The 19,535-nt window shown below is 40.6% G+C and overlaps 1 protein-coding gene across 3 annotated transcripts in view; it reads left to right on the top strand.

Moving 5' to 3' along the window:
• kdm4b (lysine (K)-specific demethylase 4B) overlaps nucleotides 1-19,535 on the top strand; it is a 453,216-nt gene that overhangs the window by 91,979 nt on the left and 341,702 nt on the right. For all 3 annotated transcript variants that reach the window (XM_048559767.2, XM_059638447.1, XM_059638448.1), the window contains exon 5: nucleotides 509-702. In XM_048559767.2, coding sequence (XP_048415724.1) covers nucleotides 509-702 — 194 coding nt within the window. The remainder of the gene's footprint in view (nucleotides 1-508; nucleotides 703-19,535) is intronic.

Here is a 19,535-nt window from a genome sequence, read left to right as displayed (position 1 = left end):
AGCAGAAGGTGCACTATGAAGATTGATTGATAGATCTCCTGTCTAATTCATGGGCATCCCTTCAGGATAGTTTGAACTATTTCTTGTTCAATCTTTGAAGGATTTAGACACAGACTTGCACATACCAGCACAGCTGTTCTTTTCTTGAACTTGAATCAGCCATAAATTTATTCCTACAAAATATGATGTGAATTATTGCTTTGACCATTTTCTTAACCTCTAATATTCTCTAAGCCAGTGAAGATTTTATTACTTACAAATCTATTAGTATTCTTGATGGTCTTGTTACGAGAGATCTTGGTGTTAAGAGTTACAGCACCTGAATATAAGAATTACTATTGTGATACTTAGAAGTTAACAGTTGCTTTTTTCACAACCACATGGATTAGGACAAGTTTATTTATGAAAGATTGCATGTCTTGGTTGAGTATTAATGAGGTTTGAACATGTATATAGTATGTTTTCCATGACTTTGTGTTATCCTTTTTTCTCTCATCCTTCATTATAGAATATTGAAGAGTGGAACATTGGAAACCTCAACACGTTACTGGATATGGTGGAACAGGAGTGTGGAATTGTGATTGAAGGTGTGAATACTCCATACTTGTACTTTGGGATGTGGAAAACTACATTTGCCTGGCACACTGAAGATATGGACCTCTACAGCATCAACTACTTGCACTTTGGGGAGCCCAAATCCTGGTTTGTAGAGAGATTATTTTATTAAGTTGAATTGACAATCAACTATTTTTCTTTTGGCCTGTTAAGGATTTTTGACGACTGATTATAATGCAGAATGATATGATGCATTCTGTCTAACCTGCAGCCAGTGCTTTCTGTGAACCAGTTAGTGTGTTCTTTTGTCCTGTCTATACAATGATTTTCAAATCACATGGACTATCACCAAAAGTTTTCAGACTACCTGGTACCTCTAGGTTTGATTACAGGAACATTTTGTATTTGGCCGCTATAGGGGATTCTTCATCACTTTGAATGACTTTTGATTGCTGAACTAGATTGTTTTGCACTTGGATGTTAGGGGTTCCTCCCCTACAGCTGCAGGGATCGAGAGAACTCTTAGCCAAGATTTCCTGAGCTGCTTTTTGGAATATAAATGTGGAAATTGTACCTTGCTGTTATTACTTCTACAGTTATCACCCCAAAGGAGTCTAGTCCCTCTGTGTGGATTTTGGAGGATTCTCTTGAACTGGTTATGCATTTCCTCGGAATGAATTTTGCATTTTGTATTAATGTTACTTGTCACTGCAGGTGGCAGTCTGGGAGTTATTGAAGATTGCTGATGTGCGAATGCTGAGTTGTGATTTGATCACTGTACTGTACAATCTGTTGATTCATAGAGAAGAGTAGGAAGCTCAGCCCCTTGAGACAAGACCCGACTCTGTTTGTTCAGAAACAAAGTCAGAAAGTAACTGTAAATACGCTGTAGACATATTAGCAGGTGAAAAGATAAAGCAGCATTTGGATTAAGTACCTTTCTTTGGAGCTCCTGAGCAACAGGCTGGTTTAATGTTGGAGCTCATCTCTGGCTGACTTGCATATAATGGATGCTTGCATATTACCGCAATGAACAACTAGTATTAAAAAAACCTGCGCGGTATAGTCTAATAGACCAACGCTGGGAAAATTGGGAACAGTAAGCAAGGTTAGACCTCATACAATTAATTGGGTGGTTTTGTAGAACATAGGGATCTAGGGTGCAAACACAGAATTCTTTGAAGATTGGCGTCACGTGGAGACGTGGTTAAAAAGGCACGATTGCTCAGCCTTTTGAGTGTAGGAGTTGTGAAGTCATGTTGAGGTTATACAGGACATTGGTGAGACCTGTGGTGTGACCAGTTCTAGTAACTCGGTTATAGAATGCTTATTATTAAGTTGAAAAGGTTTTAGAAGAGATTTACCAGGATATGGAAGGTTTGAGTAATAAAGAATGGCTGGGACATTTTTGCTGGCGTGTAAGAGGTTGAGAGACGACCTGATAGCAGCTCAAAAATAATGAGGGATATAGATAGAGTTAATGGTAGTTGTCTTTTCCTTGGGATGTGACATTTCAAGACTAGGGGACATAATTTTAAGCTGAGAGGAAATATTTAAAAAAAGACAGAGGCAAATGATTTTACACAAGGTGGTTCGTGTGTGGAATGAACTTCTGGAGGAAGTGGTAGATGTGGGCGCATTTATGACATTTAAAAGACATTTAGGTAGATGCATGAATAGGAAAATCTTGGAGGGATTATGGGTTAGGAGCAGGCAGGTGGGCCTAGTTCTGTTTGGGATTATGTTTGGCATGGACTGGTTGTACCAAAGGCTCTGTTTCCATGCTGTATGACTCTATGATGCTATTTATACTTCCATCAGGCCTGTTAACATTTGCCTGTCAAGATCACCAATTTCTGGAAATGCCATTGCAAACCTTACTCCAGCCTGAAAGCATCTGCTCCCCACTGCCATTTCTTGTCAATCAACCAAATCCCTATTTGTGCTGCAACTCTCCCTTTTATTCTGGACTTTGGCTGTGCTGGCAAGGGTATTGAAAAATACATCAGATGTACATGGAGTTTGGGTGAAAGCACCAAAAATGAAACTTTCAAAATTCTACTTGTTCACAGGATGGATAAGGATAAGTCACATCTTGACGAGAAAAAGGTTCAATCACTAAGAAAAGTATCACGACCTCAGTATTTCAGAGCTGCTTTTTGTATTGAGTGACTTATGGTAAATTTAATCTGAATTTGGCAACATTATACACTGTTTGAACGAACCCTTGAAGGGTGTTATGTGAAATTGGAGAAAGGTATACGCCAGTTGCTAAATGTAAATTGGAAGATGGTACGATGCTTGTACATTTCAGTACGTCCAAAGAAATGAAGTTGGCATATCATGTCTCTTCTAAGAGAGCAGGTGCTCTGATTTCTTGTGCTGGCTGTTGATTAGGAGAGATTGATTTGCTGTTTCTCGCATTGTCAATGTCTGTGAACAAACTTTTATGCTCAATGTGAAGCATGATCCTTGATTTTTGATTAAGACTTTGTAGGTGTTCGTAAGATCATACGTTCATGATTTAAATGACCAAAGGCACTGAAAGCCTTCAGGATCCAGAGTCGCCAGTACCTACCTCATGACTACAAGTATGGACTTAATGTTGTGTTTGCAAACAAATAAAAATTTAAATACGAAAAATGAGAAGATCATTGTAATCCTGGTGTGAGGCCTTGGTTATTATCTCCATCAAAGGAAATAGAATTGGGTGGCACAGAGGCTGAGATAGCACTGTTGCCTTGGCTCCAGAGACCCATGTTCAATTCCACCGTAAGGCAACTGTCTGTGTGGAGTTTACACATTGTCCCCACATCTGTACGGGTTTCCTCTGGGTACTCTGATTTCCTTCCACAGTCTGAAGACATGCAGGTTAAGTGGATTGGCCATAATAAATTGTCTGCTGTGCCCAGGGCTGTGTAGACTAGGTGGATTAGCCATGGGACTTGCAGGGTCGCTGGAATACAGTTGGATAACAGGTCTAGGTGGGATACTGTTTGCAAGTTCAACATGGACTTGATTGGCTAAATGGTCTGTTTCCACACTAAGTATTTTATGATTGATTAAAGAAGTAGTAGTTTTATTTTTGCACTTTGTATGTGACTAGCAACTTGTCAATGACATTGGTGGAATAGCTCATAGAGGCCTTGTATTTGCAAGAACGTGTGACGATATTGCATATGGGTTGCTAAACAGAGACTGGGTTTGGAAGTTGGGCCATTTTTATTTTATGTGGAAGAATGAGTTGCCTTGATAGAGTTGTGTGGGAGCCAGAGCTGTAAATCCTGTAAAATATAGATGGCAAGAACTGTGCAATCTAGATAATCAACACCTAGTTTGGCAGAGACGAGTGAGGAGAAACCTGATAGCCAAGCTTAGATGCAGACGTGGAAGACAAAGTGAAAGTGTAGAGTATTTCAAACAACAGAGAGAATGTTTTGGAACCTTTGTAACCATGAAAGCAACTAGCTAGAGTGTGGCATAAGTGGCATTTGCAGAGGAACATGTATTCGTTGTGTTGGGATAGTCATTCAAAATTGATTAAGGGGTTTCCAGTGAATTGAGCAACAACTAGCTAAACGGCAGGCAGTTTGTGTATTTTGTTTCTCCTTAGGTTGTCGGAGGAAATTATCTGACAAAAGGGCTCCGCTTTTAGACAATTTATGAGAAAGACACGGGAGTTCCATTGTAATATTCTGCTGAGTGCCCTGTACATGTTGCTGAAAGCCCATTCTTATAAAGCAAATATTAGATACAGATGCAGAGGTACTTATCAAGATGTTGCCTGGGCTGGAGAATTTGTTATAAAGAGAGATTGGATAGATTTTGATTTTTTGATTTGATTTGTTGTAGTCACATGTACCAAAGTACAGTGAAAAGCAATGTTTTGAGTGCAGTTCAGGCAGATCATAGAAAACAAGGACATACAGATCATAATGTTGACAACTGGTTACAAGAAGTGTAAATGGAGCTCATGGATGGGAGGTTGTCTTCTGTGATGGTTTTGGCTTTGGACACAGTCTCCTGTAATTTCTTCCAGTCCTGAGCAGAGCAGCTACCTATTGTTAGCCAGTAACAGTCTCCATTAACAGCTATTCACTCTCTCAGGCAGATTGTTACCCACTCATTTGGCTGCCCAACTGTTCTTCTCTCTCTTTGGGCTCTATTCCCACCTATCGTTTACTCCTTACCACCTCCCTGCATATAACGCGACGCTTTCCTAGCTACCATTGGTTTTGAGCAAGGTTCACCAGACCTGAAACATTAACCCTGATTTCTCTTCACACATGCTGCCAGATCTGCTGAATTTTTCCAGCAACTTCTGCTTTTGTTTGATTTACAGCATCTACAGTTCTTTTGGTTTTTATTTGTCAAAAATCAGCCTTTGTTGGAAGAATGTCCCCTTAGACTCAAACCAACATCTGTCGTATGCTGTGCTAGTTTGTCAGGTTAACAGGTGTTCTCTTAGGAATAGGAACCAATCGTTAAATTTGTTTTGTGAATAAATGAAAATGAAGCAATGTGAAAATCTTGTGAAACTTTTTTTTTAGTGGAGGATTGTGTGTAATATTGTCCTCTTATGGCCATTTGAGTATGAACATATATAAACGAAACTGGATCAAATAAGTTAAATGCGTTACCTGCACTTCTGTCCTTGCCTGCACTCTTCTCACCCACAACCATACGGTCTCCCTGGTCCTCACCTTCCACCTCACCAAATTTGCACCCAGAGGATCAGTAGTCACCATTTCTGCCACCTTCAGCACAATACTACCACCACCAGATACTTATTCACCTTCACTCCTTTGTCACCATTCTGTAGGGACTGTTCCCTCTGATACAATCCTCCACTCACCAACACCACCTCACACTCCCAGAGCACCTTCCCCCTTGCAATTGCAGAAGGTGCAACACTTGCCTGTTTGCCTCCTCACTATCCAAGGCTCCAACTGCACTTTCCAGCTAAAAGCAATAATTTAGCTGCGCTTCACTCAATCTAGTCTATGTACTTGCTACTCACAATGTAATCTCTGTACCAGGGAGATGAAAAGCAGACATGTTCTACAAAATGGTCACCCAATGTTTTGTACATAAAAATGACCGAGTTTCCAGTTGCCTACCACATCAATAACCACTGTTCCCAAGTCAATGTCTCTGTCTTGAGCTTGCTGCAGTGCTCCACTGAGGCTCAATTTAAGCTGCTCGAGGACCCTGCAGCCTTCAGGACTCTGAGGATTTCAGTAATTTTAGAGCCTGAGCACCACACGTCTTTTATCCACCACGCACTCCAGGTATAGTCATGACATGGATTGCTTTCAGCACTGGTCGTCCATTTTCACTCTGTCATTGTCCCCATTGTCACCTATCTGGCATTTCTTCCCTGGCTTAATATCACCAATCCCTTTGTTATCTGAAGTCTCTGTAAGCTCCATCTCCACCTATCAGCTCACTCGTTTCCTTCTAGCACACTATCGCCAAGGTAAATGCCTTTTTTCCCCACCCTAGCTACTATCAGTTCTGAGGAAGAGCAATTGAAGTCAATGTTACTCCGATTTCTATGTCCACAGATGATGCCAGACCTTCTGTTTTTCTGCAGCAATTTGTTTTTTGTTTAGTTTTAGTTTTTCCACTATTTGTAGTTCTTTGTTTTGTCAAATTAGTCCATGATACTCCAGACTCCATATTGTACAACATGGCATTTCCCCCCCTTCCATCATGTTTGACAGGACCCTCAAACATGTTTTGCTCATTTCCTACACTTTTGCCCTCATCCGTTCCCTTCCCTCCCAGAGCAATGATAGGGTTCTCTTATCCTCGCTTTCTACATTACCAGTCTCCATATCTATCATTCACCCTCTTCCATTACTTCCACCTCCAGCCACTAAATGCATTTTCCACTGTGTCTGCATTCTGCTGCAGGGACGAGATTCTGCTTGACATTCTTGTCTGCTCTTTGATCACTCTTAACACCGTGTGTATCCCCTGTACCATCCCACGCAATTGCAAAAGGTGTAAACCTGGTCTATTCACCTACTCCTCCCTCACTGTCCAAGCCCCAAACAAGGAAGGAATATTTCACTTGTACTTTTCAATCTAGCTTACAGCCAATTCCTGTGAATGGGTTCTGTTTGCTAGTCAGTTGGAACACAGTGTAAAGCAGCTGTTCACAAGTAGAGGAAATGTTCATATGTCAGGTCTTTAAAACTTAGGCCCCTGTATGGATTGTGTTGGTAAGGATGATTATTCGTAAGTTTAACATTCATAAATCTGTATTCTCTTCTAACAGTGTAGTCTCCTTTACCTTGGTAAGATCAAGGGCTGACTCAGTCTTGTTGACTCTCCTGAGAGCATCTTTGACACTGAAATTTCATCAGGCAGATTCTTCGCTTGCGAAGATCAGTTGGGAAGAGATTCGTCAGTGATTTCATTTGCACAACCCTTGGTGGCTGTAGAGTTCTATCCTGGGGCATTGCAGGCAGGGGAATGCTTCGGACAGCGGGGCTTGAGATAAAATTTGCAGTCATGTTATACCTCTAACACTCCCTTTTCACCGTGAGCACCTCCCTTGTCTTTTGCTCCTTGTCATCTCTGTGTGACCCACATGCTCCCTCTGAATTAGCAGCATAAAATCCTTCATTTTCCAATTCCTTTCAGTTCTGAAGCCACAGCATCAGAGTTGAAAGGTTAACTCAGTTTCCCATCTCCACAGGTGCTGCCAGATCTCCTGAGATTCAGGTGCTTTGTTTTTATTCCATATTGTACCTCGTACTTCTGTTTCAAGATATTAAAATGTAATATCTGTCAAATGCTTTTTGGAAATCGAGATACACGTTAACTTCATTCGATTCATCAAGCTTCTCTGTTATATCATTTTTTAAAAAACTGAATCAACGTCATTGAGTTCTGTAACTAAAACCAGCGATCTCACTTTGTTTGGCTAAAGATACTTGAAGCTTCGCAACATCTGTAATAATAAACCTTATTTACAGTTCTTGATTATTTCAGTGAGGCTTCATTTCATAAATTTCTGCTGTCACCTAACAGTTCTATTCCTGATTGCAGTTATTCTTTATTGCGCACATCCGCCAGACACCGACACGTAGCTGTGTTTGTTAGATCTCGTCAAAGGAGTCCGATGTCCAAGTTGAAATAAAAATAATTATACTAGAATGTATATCTTGTCAGGGATGATTCGTGTAGAAGTTAATTTAATAAATCCTTTAAATTTATGAACCACAAATGCACAGAAGTCTTAGACTGCAGGTTTTACATTCATCATATCTGCCTTCTCTTGGCATTGTTTTAAAAAGTAACTTGCATATTTCATAGTTCATTGTGACAAAGGTTGGAAGCACTGTGAAGTCCTGTTTATTGCCTGAATTATAATTGAATGCTCGATTGAAATAATGGCACATTTTACCTTGTTTGGTTGCTTGGTATTAAAACAGCATACTTCTGTCTCCCTACACTAAAGTGGAAGACATTCCAGTTTATTCCACAAGGTGATGCTGTTGTGTAAATAATTCTGAAAACCCTTCTTGTGTTTGAAGCAGCATTTATTTCACTTTGCCCCCTCCCGCCCCCGTGGGACTGCACTGCAGTGAATTACTAGAGCTGTAACCATGGAGAGCGAGAGCTCAGTTTGCGGAACAACCATGGGTTTCTTTTATTTGTGGCTTCACTTGAAGTGGTGGGGGAAACACTTTTTTAAAGATAAGCTATTATCATAGAATCCTCACAGTATGGAAGCAGACCATTTGGCACTGACCCTGTGAATACCCCCTGTCCCCTCCATAACCCTGCATTTCCCATGACTAATCCACCTAGCATGCACAAACCTGGGCACTACAGGCAATTTAGCATGGCCAATTCACCTAACCTGCACATTTTTGGATTGTGGAGGAAACCGGAGGATGCGCAGGAAACCTGTGCAGACACAGGAAAGCATGCAGACTCCACACACAGTTGCTGGCGGTGGAATCAAACCCTTGGTATGGCAGCAATATTGAACGTTCAGCCATCCCATGCATTGCTGCTATTATTTTCACTGATCTAGTGTATTAGTGTTCCTGGCCCATTTTTGAAAGTTTATTATTAGGTTAGTACTATGTTTACTACATCACTACAACATTAGACCAGATAAGAGTAGTGCTATGATTTTAAAAAAAAATCCTATGAGTTGCCAACTTTGGTTGAATATGTGGTTAATGCCATAAAATCCCCAGAATTGTGTTTCAGATGTAGCAGGACATAACTCACTCCCACAGCTACCTAGAATACACCTCCTCCCACCCACCCTCCTGCAAAAATTCCATCCCCTATTCGCAATTCCTCCGCCTCTGCCGCATCTGCTCCCATGATGAGGCAATCCACTCCCGCACGTCCCAGATGTCCAAGTTCTTCAAGGACCGCAACTTCCCCCCCCCACAGTGGTCGAGAACGCCCTTGACCGCGTTTCCCGCAACACATCCCTCACACCCCGCCCCTGCCACAATCGCCCAAAGAGGATCCCCCTCATTCTCACACACCACCCCACCAACCTCCGGATACAACGCATCGTCCTCCCGACACTTCCGCCATCTACAATCCGACCCCACCACCCAAGACATTTTTCCATCCCCACCCTTGCCTGCTTTCCAGAGAGACCACTGTCTCCATGACTCCCTTGTTCACTCCACACTGCCCTCCAACCCCACCACCCCCGGCACCTTCCCCTGCAACCGCAGGAAGTGCTACACTTGCCCCCACACCACCTCCCTCACCCCCATCCCAGGCCCCAAGATGACTTTCCATATTGAGCAGAGGTTCACCTGCACATCTGCCAATGTGGTATACTGCATCCATTGTACCCGGTGTGGCTGCCTCTACATTGGGGAAACTAAGCGGAGGCTTGGGGACCGCTTTGCAGAATACCTCCACTCGGTTCGCAACAAACAACTGCACCTCCCAGTCGCAAACCATTTCCACTCCCCCTCCCATTCTTTAGATGACATGTCCATCATGGGCCTCCTGCAGTGCCACAGTGATGCCACCCGAAGGTTGCAGGAACAGCAACTCCTATTCCGCTTGGGAACCCTGCATCCCAATGGTATCAATGTGGACTTCACCAGCTTCAAAATCTCCCCTTCCCCCACCGCATCCCAAAACCAGCCTAGTTTGTCCCGTCCCCCCACTGCACCACACAACCAGCCCAGCTCTTCCCCTCCACCCACTGCATCCCAAAACCAGTCCAACCTGTCTCTGCCTCCCTAACCTGTTCTTCCTCTCACCCATCCCTTCCTCCCACCCCAAGCCGCACCCCCATCTCCTACCTACTAACCTCATCCCACCTCCTTGACCTGTCCGTCTTCCCTGGACCGACCTATCCCCTCCCTACCTCCCCACCTATACTGTCCTTTCCACCTATCTTCTTTTCCCTCCATCTTTGGTCCGCCTCCCCCTCTCTCCCTATTTATTCCAGAAACCTCTCCCCATCCCCGTCTCTGAAGGGTCTAGGCCTGAAACGTCAGCTTTTGTGCTCCCGAGATGCTGCTGGGCCTGCTGTGTTCATCCAGCCTCTCATTTTATTATCTTGGATTCTCCAGCATATGCAGTTCCCATTATCACTCATAATTCAGCAGGATTTCTTTGTTGATGTGCGGTCCTTCTTAATAGTATTTCTGACAGTCCAGATACAGTTCTGGGTTGTGCATTAAAACCATCTCATTGAGATGAGGTGGTAATGAATGTGAATCTTTTTGTGTACAGTCATTAGATTGAGAATTCCAAATGTCTTGAAACATAGTCATACTTTCAGATTTTGAAATAATTTGCTGCAGGTCCCGTCTGTGTCATTTTTCATTGTTCAGCAAGTTTGAAGAATGTGATGGTGTACAGTCTTTGGGGGAGGAATTGGAAGAGCTTTCTTGCTCGGTGCCGCAGTTTTGACAAAACATATTCTAAATTCTTCAGCCTGGATTTGTTTTGATATCCGAAAACTGCTTAATGAATCTAAGCTTGAAATACTTACTCAGAATGTACTACCGAATGGCTGAAGAATGCCAGGATATCTGAAGGAGTAGAATTATCTGCCTGGCTATACTCCCTGCAATGAATGTTGCTTGCCTGTTACACACCTTTTCCACTGCAAAAAAAAAATTCCATATGTTTAATAAAGTGGCTATTCAGTATCCATTTAGGCAGATTGTATTTACTGAAAAGCAGTCCGTTGCAGAGTATAGATTGTTGCCTCCTCATTGACTACAAGAGGGATTGGGAAAGTTTCAAACATCCTTGATCCACTGAACTGCTCACGTACTTGGCAATACAAGGCGCATGTTTATTGCAGCTGTAACGTGCCATTTTTTCATTACTTTAATGTCATTATTATGCCAATTCTTTTAGTCAGAATGAAGGAAGGAGGAATGCTACTTGGCATTGAGGCAGTGGATTGTGATGTGATGGCTGGGGTTCAGAGTGATGAATTAGGCATCTGTAGATTGTCAAACGTGTACATTTTTAGTTCTTTTTCTTGGCCAACCAATCTCTTATCTGTAGTTTCCCACGGACCTGAGGATATATCATTTATTTTCAAGTGCTGGATGTGTCTAGAATCTGTTACAGAATTGTATTCACATTTATGATGGCTAACTTTATGGGAAAACTAATGTGCTCCGAGGGAAGTTATTGCACAAATTTTGTTTCATAGTTTGGGTTTTTATTTGTTAGTTTAATTTTATTATGATAATAAAACTGATTAATTTTGCAAACATCTGATTATATTTGGTTGACATTTTTCATATTTGGGGAGTATACGTCTTCCCATGTTTCTGCAAAGTCTTGCACCTCTGTTTATAGATTTTCAGTATTTTGATGCTCTATCGTCCTCTCCAAAGCAAACTGATCAGAATTTTTTGTTAGTCCAAAATGTAAAGTTCTTTGGTATATCTACACCTTAGGTATGTAACCTTTATAAGCAGGAAAGTTCCACGTTTGATTCTTAAAATTTGTTGTGCAAAATCTCAGGTTATTTTGAACAAGCATACTTTTTTAGTAGCCTTTTCCCTCGCATCGTCTTGTTGATAATTATGCAAGTATTGATTGCAGTGCAAAGTTGTGGTTGTTTCAGGTAATCCTACTGGTTATCAAAGCATCTGAAAATGTGAATAACACTGGAGCTTTCAGTTTCCTAACTATATTGCTCTGGTTGCATGTCTTACATATGTACACTTTTTGGAATAAAATCAAATGATTTCTGGTTGGGGAATACATTTATCCATTTTGGCAATGTGCCTAAAAATTCTCCAATGATGTCACCTGCAGAAATCACTGCACTGGCAGGTAAGTCAGCTCCGATTTTTACACTAATAATGTCTCCACGAAAAGCCACTAGCTTACTAATAAGATCGCCTTTGCTTAATGAAATTGTTGAAAAGGGGAATGGCTGGGCTGTGTGGAATATTTTGTTTGCACTCAAGAATTATACCAAATACTGTTGGGTCAAGTGAAGCATGGATCACATATGTAGGATGAGACTTCCGCATGTCTCATTTGGCCATGAATGCTGAAATTTACTTCAGGGTGTGCATTTAGCTGTGCCTTCTCCATTTTTTTCCATGGTTGCTTTGCTTGAGGTGCTTTCTTAGCTCTTAAACGTGAGGCAATCCATATCTGAGTCTAAGCAGGCTGTCAGCATGTGTGTGATAACATACAGTAGCTCAGTTTCTTAAAACAATTTACATTAATCCAAGAGTAGGATTCTTTATATCTAGTTTGGCTGCATGATATTGTAAGAAAACATTAGGTTTTGAATTTATTGCCATTCAGAATGGCGAAGAATAGTTTTGTAGAATGTTAAACATTGGGAAGTAAATACTTCTATGCTTTACTGAATGATGCTGTCTTCGTATTATAAAGCAAAAGTTTTTGAGAGTTTTAGAATCAAGTTGGTTGTGCTTAACAAGCTTTACCCGAGTTCTTCTGAGAAAGGAATTAAATCAGTATGTGAGGGATAGTTAGTGAATACAGTTTATTTACTCAGTTTGAGGTTTTTGCAGAAAGTTGACCCTTGCAATTAGTGTTCAGCTAATTAGCTGGATTGAAAATTGGCTTGATATTTGGAAGTGCCTGGGGTGAAAAATAGACAGGACCATTTGTAACAGTACTTTGTGAGAAGATTACTTTTTGGTTCATCCAGTTATCTACACTATTCCTATGTTACATTTCTGTTAATGCTAAGTCCTTTTTCTTGATACCTGTCCAATTATTTCTTGAAACCATTTATAATTTCTTTACCCACCAAGTACACATGTTCATGACTTACCCCATGTATTTAGCACTGGGTACTGTTGATGGCTGGTGAGTCCCTTGGACCTGAAGACCTGCATCTCTGCTTCTGAAAGGGAGTGGCTTCAGAGATATAAATTACATTGGCAAATATTCAAGTGGATTGGGAAGCTGCAAATGTAACTCCACTAAAGCAGGAGACACAGGCAGGAAGTTATGGACCACTTCAACATATGTAATTAGGAAATTGCTGGAATCCTTCCTATGGAGGTGGTAACAGGACATTTATAACATCATAGCACACTCAGGCAGAGTTGATTTCATTTTGTGAAGGGAAGTTAGTGTTTGAAAAATTTATTAGAATCCTTTGTGCATGCAGCAAGCAGGTAGAATAAGATAGTGTACTTGCTTTGTCAAATGTCATTTGATAAAGTGCCACATAGCTCTTACCCTGTACGGTAACCTTCTACTTGAATTGGGGCGGATGGCGCAGGATTCAAGTGGCACAGCGGTAATCTCCTGCCTCTGAGTCAGAAGACCTGGGCTCAAGTCCTACCTACTTCTAGAGCTGTATCACAACACATCAGACGGTTTGATTAAAAGTGCAGTAAATATTTAATTCACCGGAACCTAAGGGACCAGGAGTGTAACAGTTGACCAAATATTCCTCTTGATTGAGGTCCATATAATTAATGTAAAAACACAAACTAAGTAATATACATCATTGCTATATTTATTTCAGTGATTTTTGCTGTAAGTAAAACTTACCCATAGGGAACATTCTCACTTAACCCTCAATTGATATTGCAGAAACCTGAACAATACAATAAACTTCCAATATTTCAGGTGTATAGTTGCTGGTTTATCAAGTCCGCTCACAAGGTACTGGTTAAAACTAAGTTCACTGTATCTAAATTGATTAATCAACATATATTTGGAGAATGGGGCACTTCCATTTTGGTAAACTGTTAACAAATGAGGTGATGCAGAGAACAATGCTAGGCCCTTAAATATTTCCAGTCTTTATTCTTGATTTGAATGGAGGGGCTCAGTATATTGTAGCCAGATATATTGATATAGCGAGGTAGAAATGTAAGTTGAGAAGAAGATATAAGCAGTCTGTGTTCCTTCTGCCAAATTCTTGTCAACTCTTAAACCTATCTCTCTTCACAATGTGAGAGAATATCAGATTGTTCTTCCTGCTGAAGTAGACAGAAAAGCAGAATATTATTGAAAGGGAAAGACACTATTATAAAGGGATCTCTGTCCTTGTACATGAATCACAAATGGGGATCTCTGTCCTTGTACATGAATCACAAATGGTTATCTTTCAGGAAGGCAAATGGAATGTTGGTGTCTATTACAAGTGTCTGGACAGTGTAAGAAGGGAAGTCTTATTGCAATTGTACAGGTCGTCAGTGAAATACCACCAGAAGTGCTGTGTGTAGTCTTCGTCTCCTTAGCTAAAAAATAATAAATGCATTGGAAGGAATTCCAGTTGGCTAATTTGGCTCATTTTTAAGGATGACTGGGTTGCCTTTTGAGGAAAAGTTGAGCAAATTGGATCTGTATTTATTGGGGTGTTCTTAGTGAAATGCAATGTTCTGTGGATGTTGATGGGTAGAAACTGATGAATATTGTGGATGAATCTTGAACAAGGAAACCCAGTTTAAAAAAAAAAAGTTCTCCCTTGTTCTGAGGTGAAGATGAGCATTAATTCTCTAAGGATTTTACTGTTTGAAGTTCTCTTCTCAGTGAGCAGTGATGCCTGGGTCCTGGAATAAATTCAAGGTTGAATCAATTGGCAACGGAACCGTGAGAAACTCTGGAAGAGATTTACCAGGATGTTGAATGGCTGGAGCAATTCATTTTGGAGAGATCAATAGACTGAGATTGTTTCCCTTTAAGCAGGGCAGGCTGGGGTGAACCTTTATTGAGGTGTGCAACGATTTGAGGGGCATAGATAGGGTATATGGGAAGAAACATTTTCCCCTTAGTAGAGAGGTCAACTCTAGGAGTCACAGGCTTAAGATAAGGAAGCAGCTGTTTTGGAGGGGCTTTATAGTAAATGTCGAGGTGCTGAATGGTAGAAGTATGAACCATCAAGAGGTTTAAAATCTATTTAAATGAGCAATCGAAATGCCATGGCACATGAGGCTATGGGCCACATGATGGATTAGAGTAAATAGATGATTTAATGACCATGTGGACATGATGGGCCAATAGGCTTGCTTCTGTGCTTTTTTAAAAAAAACTCCGACTCCCTATGAGATCTTGTGGTACTTCCTTGAAGAATAGGAATTATCCTCCTGTCCTGACCAATGCCTTGCCCTCTATCAATTTCTCAGAGGATTTTCTGGCTATTATATATTGATGCTTGTGGGAATTTGGGTGCAAAGTAGTTGCCTCATTTCCACCATTACAACTGTCGCTACATTTTGGTGAATATTTTGAAGATTTAATAGCCAATGATGTACTTTCTCAAATGTACTAAAGTTCTTCCTGTACCTTTTTACGTTTCTCCCTGGCTCATAATTGTGACCCTATGCGTAAGTTTTTTTTTGTCGAACTGTGAAAGGCGTAGTAACATGCTTACTTGGATCCAATTTGCCTAAAATTCCCATTTTCCAATTTCTTTTTTTTTGAGGAGAGAAAAATTTCAGTTCGTTTCAGAAACGTTTTTAGGTTTTTCTGAATTCAAGAACTGTACAGCTGGATAGAGTTACTAACTGTGGACGGATGGCAATCCTACTGGGGTTGTAAAGGAAAGGATTTTGCTGCTGAATGCTTTAATGCTATTATAGCATTTCAATACTTTTTTTTTGCTTGTTCAATTTCCTCCAATTTACTGCATATATAGAGTCATAGAGTAATGCAACATGGACACAGGCCCTTCGGCCTAAACTGGTCCAATTGCTTGCATTTGGTCCATATCCCCCTCAACCCTTCCCATCCATGTATCTATCCAAATGCTTTTTAAATGGAGCTATTGTACCTGCCTCAACCACTTTCGAGCAGCCCATTCCATACAGGCATGACTTTCTGTATGAAGTAGTCGCCCCTCAGATCCTTTTTAAACCTTTCCCCTCTCACCTTAAACCTGTACCCTCTACTTTTCAATTCCCCATCCCTGGGGAAAAAGACTATTTATACATTCATCCTATCTATGCCCCTCATGAATTTACACACTTCAGTAAGGTTACCCCTCATTCTCCTATGTTCCAAGGAAGAAAGTCTTACCCTGACCAACGTCTCCCTATAACTCAGGCCTACTAGTCTTGGCAACATCCTCATAAACCTTCTTTTCACACTTTCCAGTTTAACTATGTCTTCCTCATAATGGGGTGACCAAAATTATACACAATTCTCCACCTACAGCCTCACCAATGACTTATACAGCAGTAACATAATGTCCTAACTCCAATACTCTGCCTCAAATTGATTAAGGCCTGCGAGTTAAATGCCTTCTTCACCAACCTGTTACGCTGCTTTCATTGAACTCTGTACTTGTACTCCTAGGTCCCTCTGTTCCACAATGCTCCTCACACCTTAGCATAAGTCCTACCTTGATTTGACTTTCCAAAGTGCAACACTTCAAGTATCTGTATCAAATTCTGTTTGCCAATCCTCAGCCCACTTCTGCATCCGATCAAGATCCTGCTGTAATTTTTGATAACCTTCGCCATCGATATCTTTTAATTTTGTATCATCTGCAAACTTACTAATGTACACGCACATCCAGATCACTTATATAAGTAACAAATAACAAAGGTCTCAGCACTGACCCCTGTGGCACACCACTAGCCACAGGCCTCCAATCTAAGAAATCACCTTTAACCATCACACTCTGCTTTCCACCATTTGAGTCAATTTTGAATCCAATTAGTTAGCTGTCCCTGGATTCCATGTGACCTAACTTTCATGACTAGCCTTGCCAAAGGCCTTACAGAAGTCCATATAGACAACATCCAGTATTCTATCCTCCTCTTCCTTCTTGGTTACCTCTTTAGGAAAAACTCCAAAGATTTGCTAGACATGACTTCCCAGGCACAGATCCATGCTGACTGTCCCTAATCAGACTTTGACTGTCCAAATGTTGGTTGATCCTATCTGTCAGTGTCCTCTCCAATAACTTGCCTACCACTGATGTCATGCTCACTGGCCTGTTGTTCCCTGGCTTGCATTTGCTACTTTTCTTAAACAATGGAACAACATTAGCCACCCTCCAGTTTTCTGGAACTTCACCAGTGACTAAAGATGAATCAAAAATCCCCTGCAAGGGCCTCTGCAATTTCTTCCCTAGCCTCTGTCAACATCTGAGGATAGACTTGATCAGGGCCAGGGATTTATCCACCTTTAATGTGCTTTAAGGCTGGGGTCCAAAAACATCCCCACTACCTTCCCTTATTTCCTTAGCATCCATGATTCTCTCCTCAGTAAACACCTGAGGAGAAATATTCATTAAAAATCTTACCCCATCTTCTGTGGCTCCACACATATCTTAACACCCAACGAAGAAATTATACTAAAACGGTACTGACTGTCCCTTTAAGAACCGGTAAGTGTGAGAGAGTTCCTTCAATAATAGGAATTTATTTGCATTGCAGAAGTTTTAGTATTGGATGGTAAAGATTGAAGAGCGTTAGTTTGATCTCAGTTTAAAAGACTGAGAAACTGATTTTTCTAATTCCTAGGAGAGAAACTGTTTGGTTTCAATTTGCATAAGTCCTGGTGGAAGTTAAATATTTGAAATGGCTTCACCTGGAGGTAGGAGTTGGTCTTGATAAGTTACGAAATAGATACCTCAGTGAAACAGTTCAGGTTGAAAGTTCCAGATTGGAAGTTGCTGGGCAGAATCCAAAATGAGTTAGAAATAGGCTGTCAAACTCCCAAGACCAGGAATTGTAACAACAGTTGAGGCAAGCCTACAGATGTAGTTGAGAAGGAACTCTTCCAGGTGTTTTGAGTACTGTAAAGTGGTTTTGAGATAAATGGAATTACATTTTTGCTATTTCTCAAATTGTGGCATACATAAATAGCTTGGTTTATTCTATTTTATTATTTAGGTAATATTTCCTTGTTTTGGTGTTAAAACCAGATCTGCAGCATTGCATGCTTATGTTTCAGTGAAAGACCACCTTGTAAAATAAAAACAAAACAAAATATGATCTGTCGCGCTGGATTTCTCCCTGGGATCTGATTTGTCTAGTAAGAACATTTAGCTGGATCGTAACATTGTCCAAGTAAGCAATGACAAAATATTTTCAATTCAGGATGATGCGTGACTTGGCGGAGAGCTTGCAGATAGTGATGTTCCCATGTGCCTGCTAGCTTTGTCCTTTATGTGGTTGCTGGCTTGAAAGGTGTTATCAAATTTTATTCATCCTACGGCTGCAGATCCAAGGGCACAAGTATAAAACTCTTGAATGTCTAGTTTGAAACTCAAACCATACTCCATAATTGGTCATCAAATCATTACTCAGCCTTGGGCATCTTGTGGTCGGGTGGGGTGGGGTAGGGGTGTGAAATTGCATGTCTGAACTCTTGTATTACTCCAGTGTATGTTGGCGATTATACTTGTTTATTGACATTAATACTTTGTTTCAACATCTAAAAATGCTTTAGAGATTCATCCAGTCCCTTTTACATTACAACCAGTTAATCATCATAACTCTGACCAGTCATGCGTGACCTTCAAATGTGCATCTAATTCTGCAAAAGTTGATTTTAAAATAATTGTCCCAACTACAAACAAGACAGTAAGAGACATGAAAAGCAAGATGATAAAATGATTTTGAAAATGTTTACACTAAGTAGAAAATTACATTGATTAGAAATTTAAAAATGTGACGTGCAGACAAGCAAGTGGGAAATTGGGGATGTGGAGATTAAAGAATTGAACAGTTAAGGTTTGAAATGGTGATCATTTATAGTTTAGGTCGGTGTTAAATGAGTGAGCTTTCAATATGTGCTGGGATTTTAATTTCAGTTGAAAAATTACAAATTGATTCCTACTGACGAAGCTGATGAAGTTGAGAGGTTTGGTATAGAAATTGTCAACTAAATATTTTTGAGGCGGGAGGGTGAAGGAGATATTTTTCAGGACTTTATCATCTTCAGAATTTTACCTGTAGTTATATCCTTCCCTCAGGCGATTAATTAACCATCGATGAGAGAGCTCATTGCTGTGCCTGCTTCACTGGGCTGCAGTTATCACATTGAACAGCTGGAATTCCCAATGCTCAGAAAAGGTATTAGGGATATTGCCTTATTATATCTTTGACAGAACCAGCTCAATGCTGGATGTCTCAAAGTTTATCATCTTGAAAATGAGCTCTCGGATCACTGCAGCGTAGATTTTTATCAAGATGGGTTCTGACTTGGAATGGAGGTTAGGTCAGTGCAGTCAGGAGAAAATGTAAAACTAATGTGGCTAAGTATAAAATACAGCAAAATTATTATGTAAGTACACAATAAGAATTTCTGTGATGGCTAACTGAATAGCCAAGTCAAAGTACCATAGAAGCTCCGAATTGAATCTCTGTTCTATGTTGATTTAGCTTCTCTCAGCTCGGGAAGTGTTAACAATTTGTGAAGAGGAATATTGACCAGGAGTCACAAGTTGTATCTTATTTATTGATTCCGTTCAGAAATAGACAGGTGTGGATGCTAGGTAAAAATGAAATTGGTTTGGCTATGATGACTTGACATAGTCA

Source organism: Stegostoma tigrinum, chromosome 30 (genome assembly GCF_030684315.1).
Source record: "Stegostoma tigrinum isolate sSteTig4 chromosome 30, sSteTig4.hap1, whole genome shotgun sequence".
NCBI lineage: Eukaryota > Metazoa > Chordata > Chondrichthyes > Orectolobiformes > Stegostomatidae > Stegostoma > Stegostoma tigrinum.
This window is presented reverse-complemented; position numbering and strand designations above follow the sequence as displayed.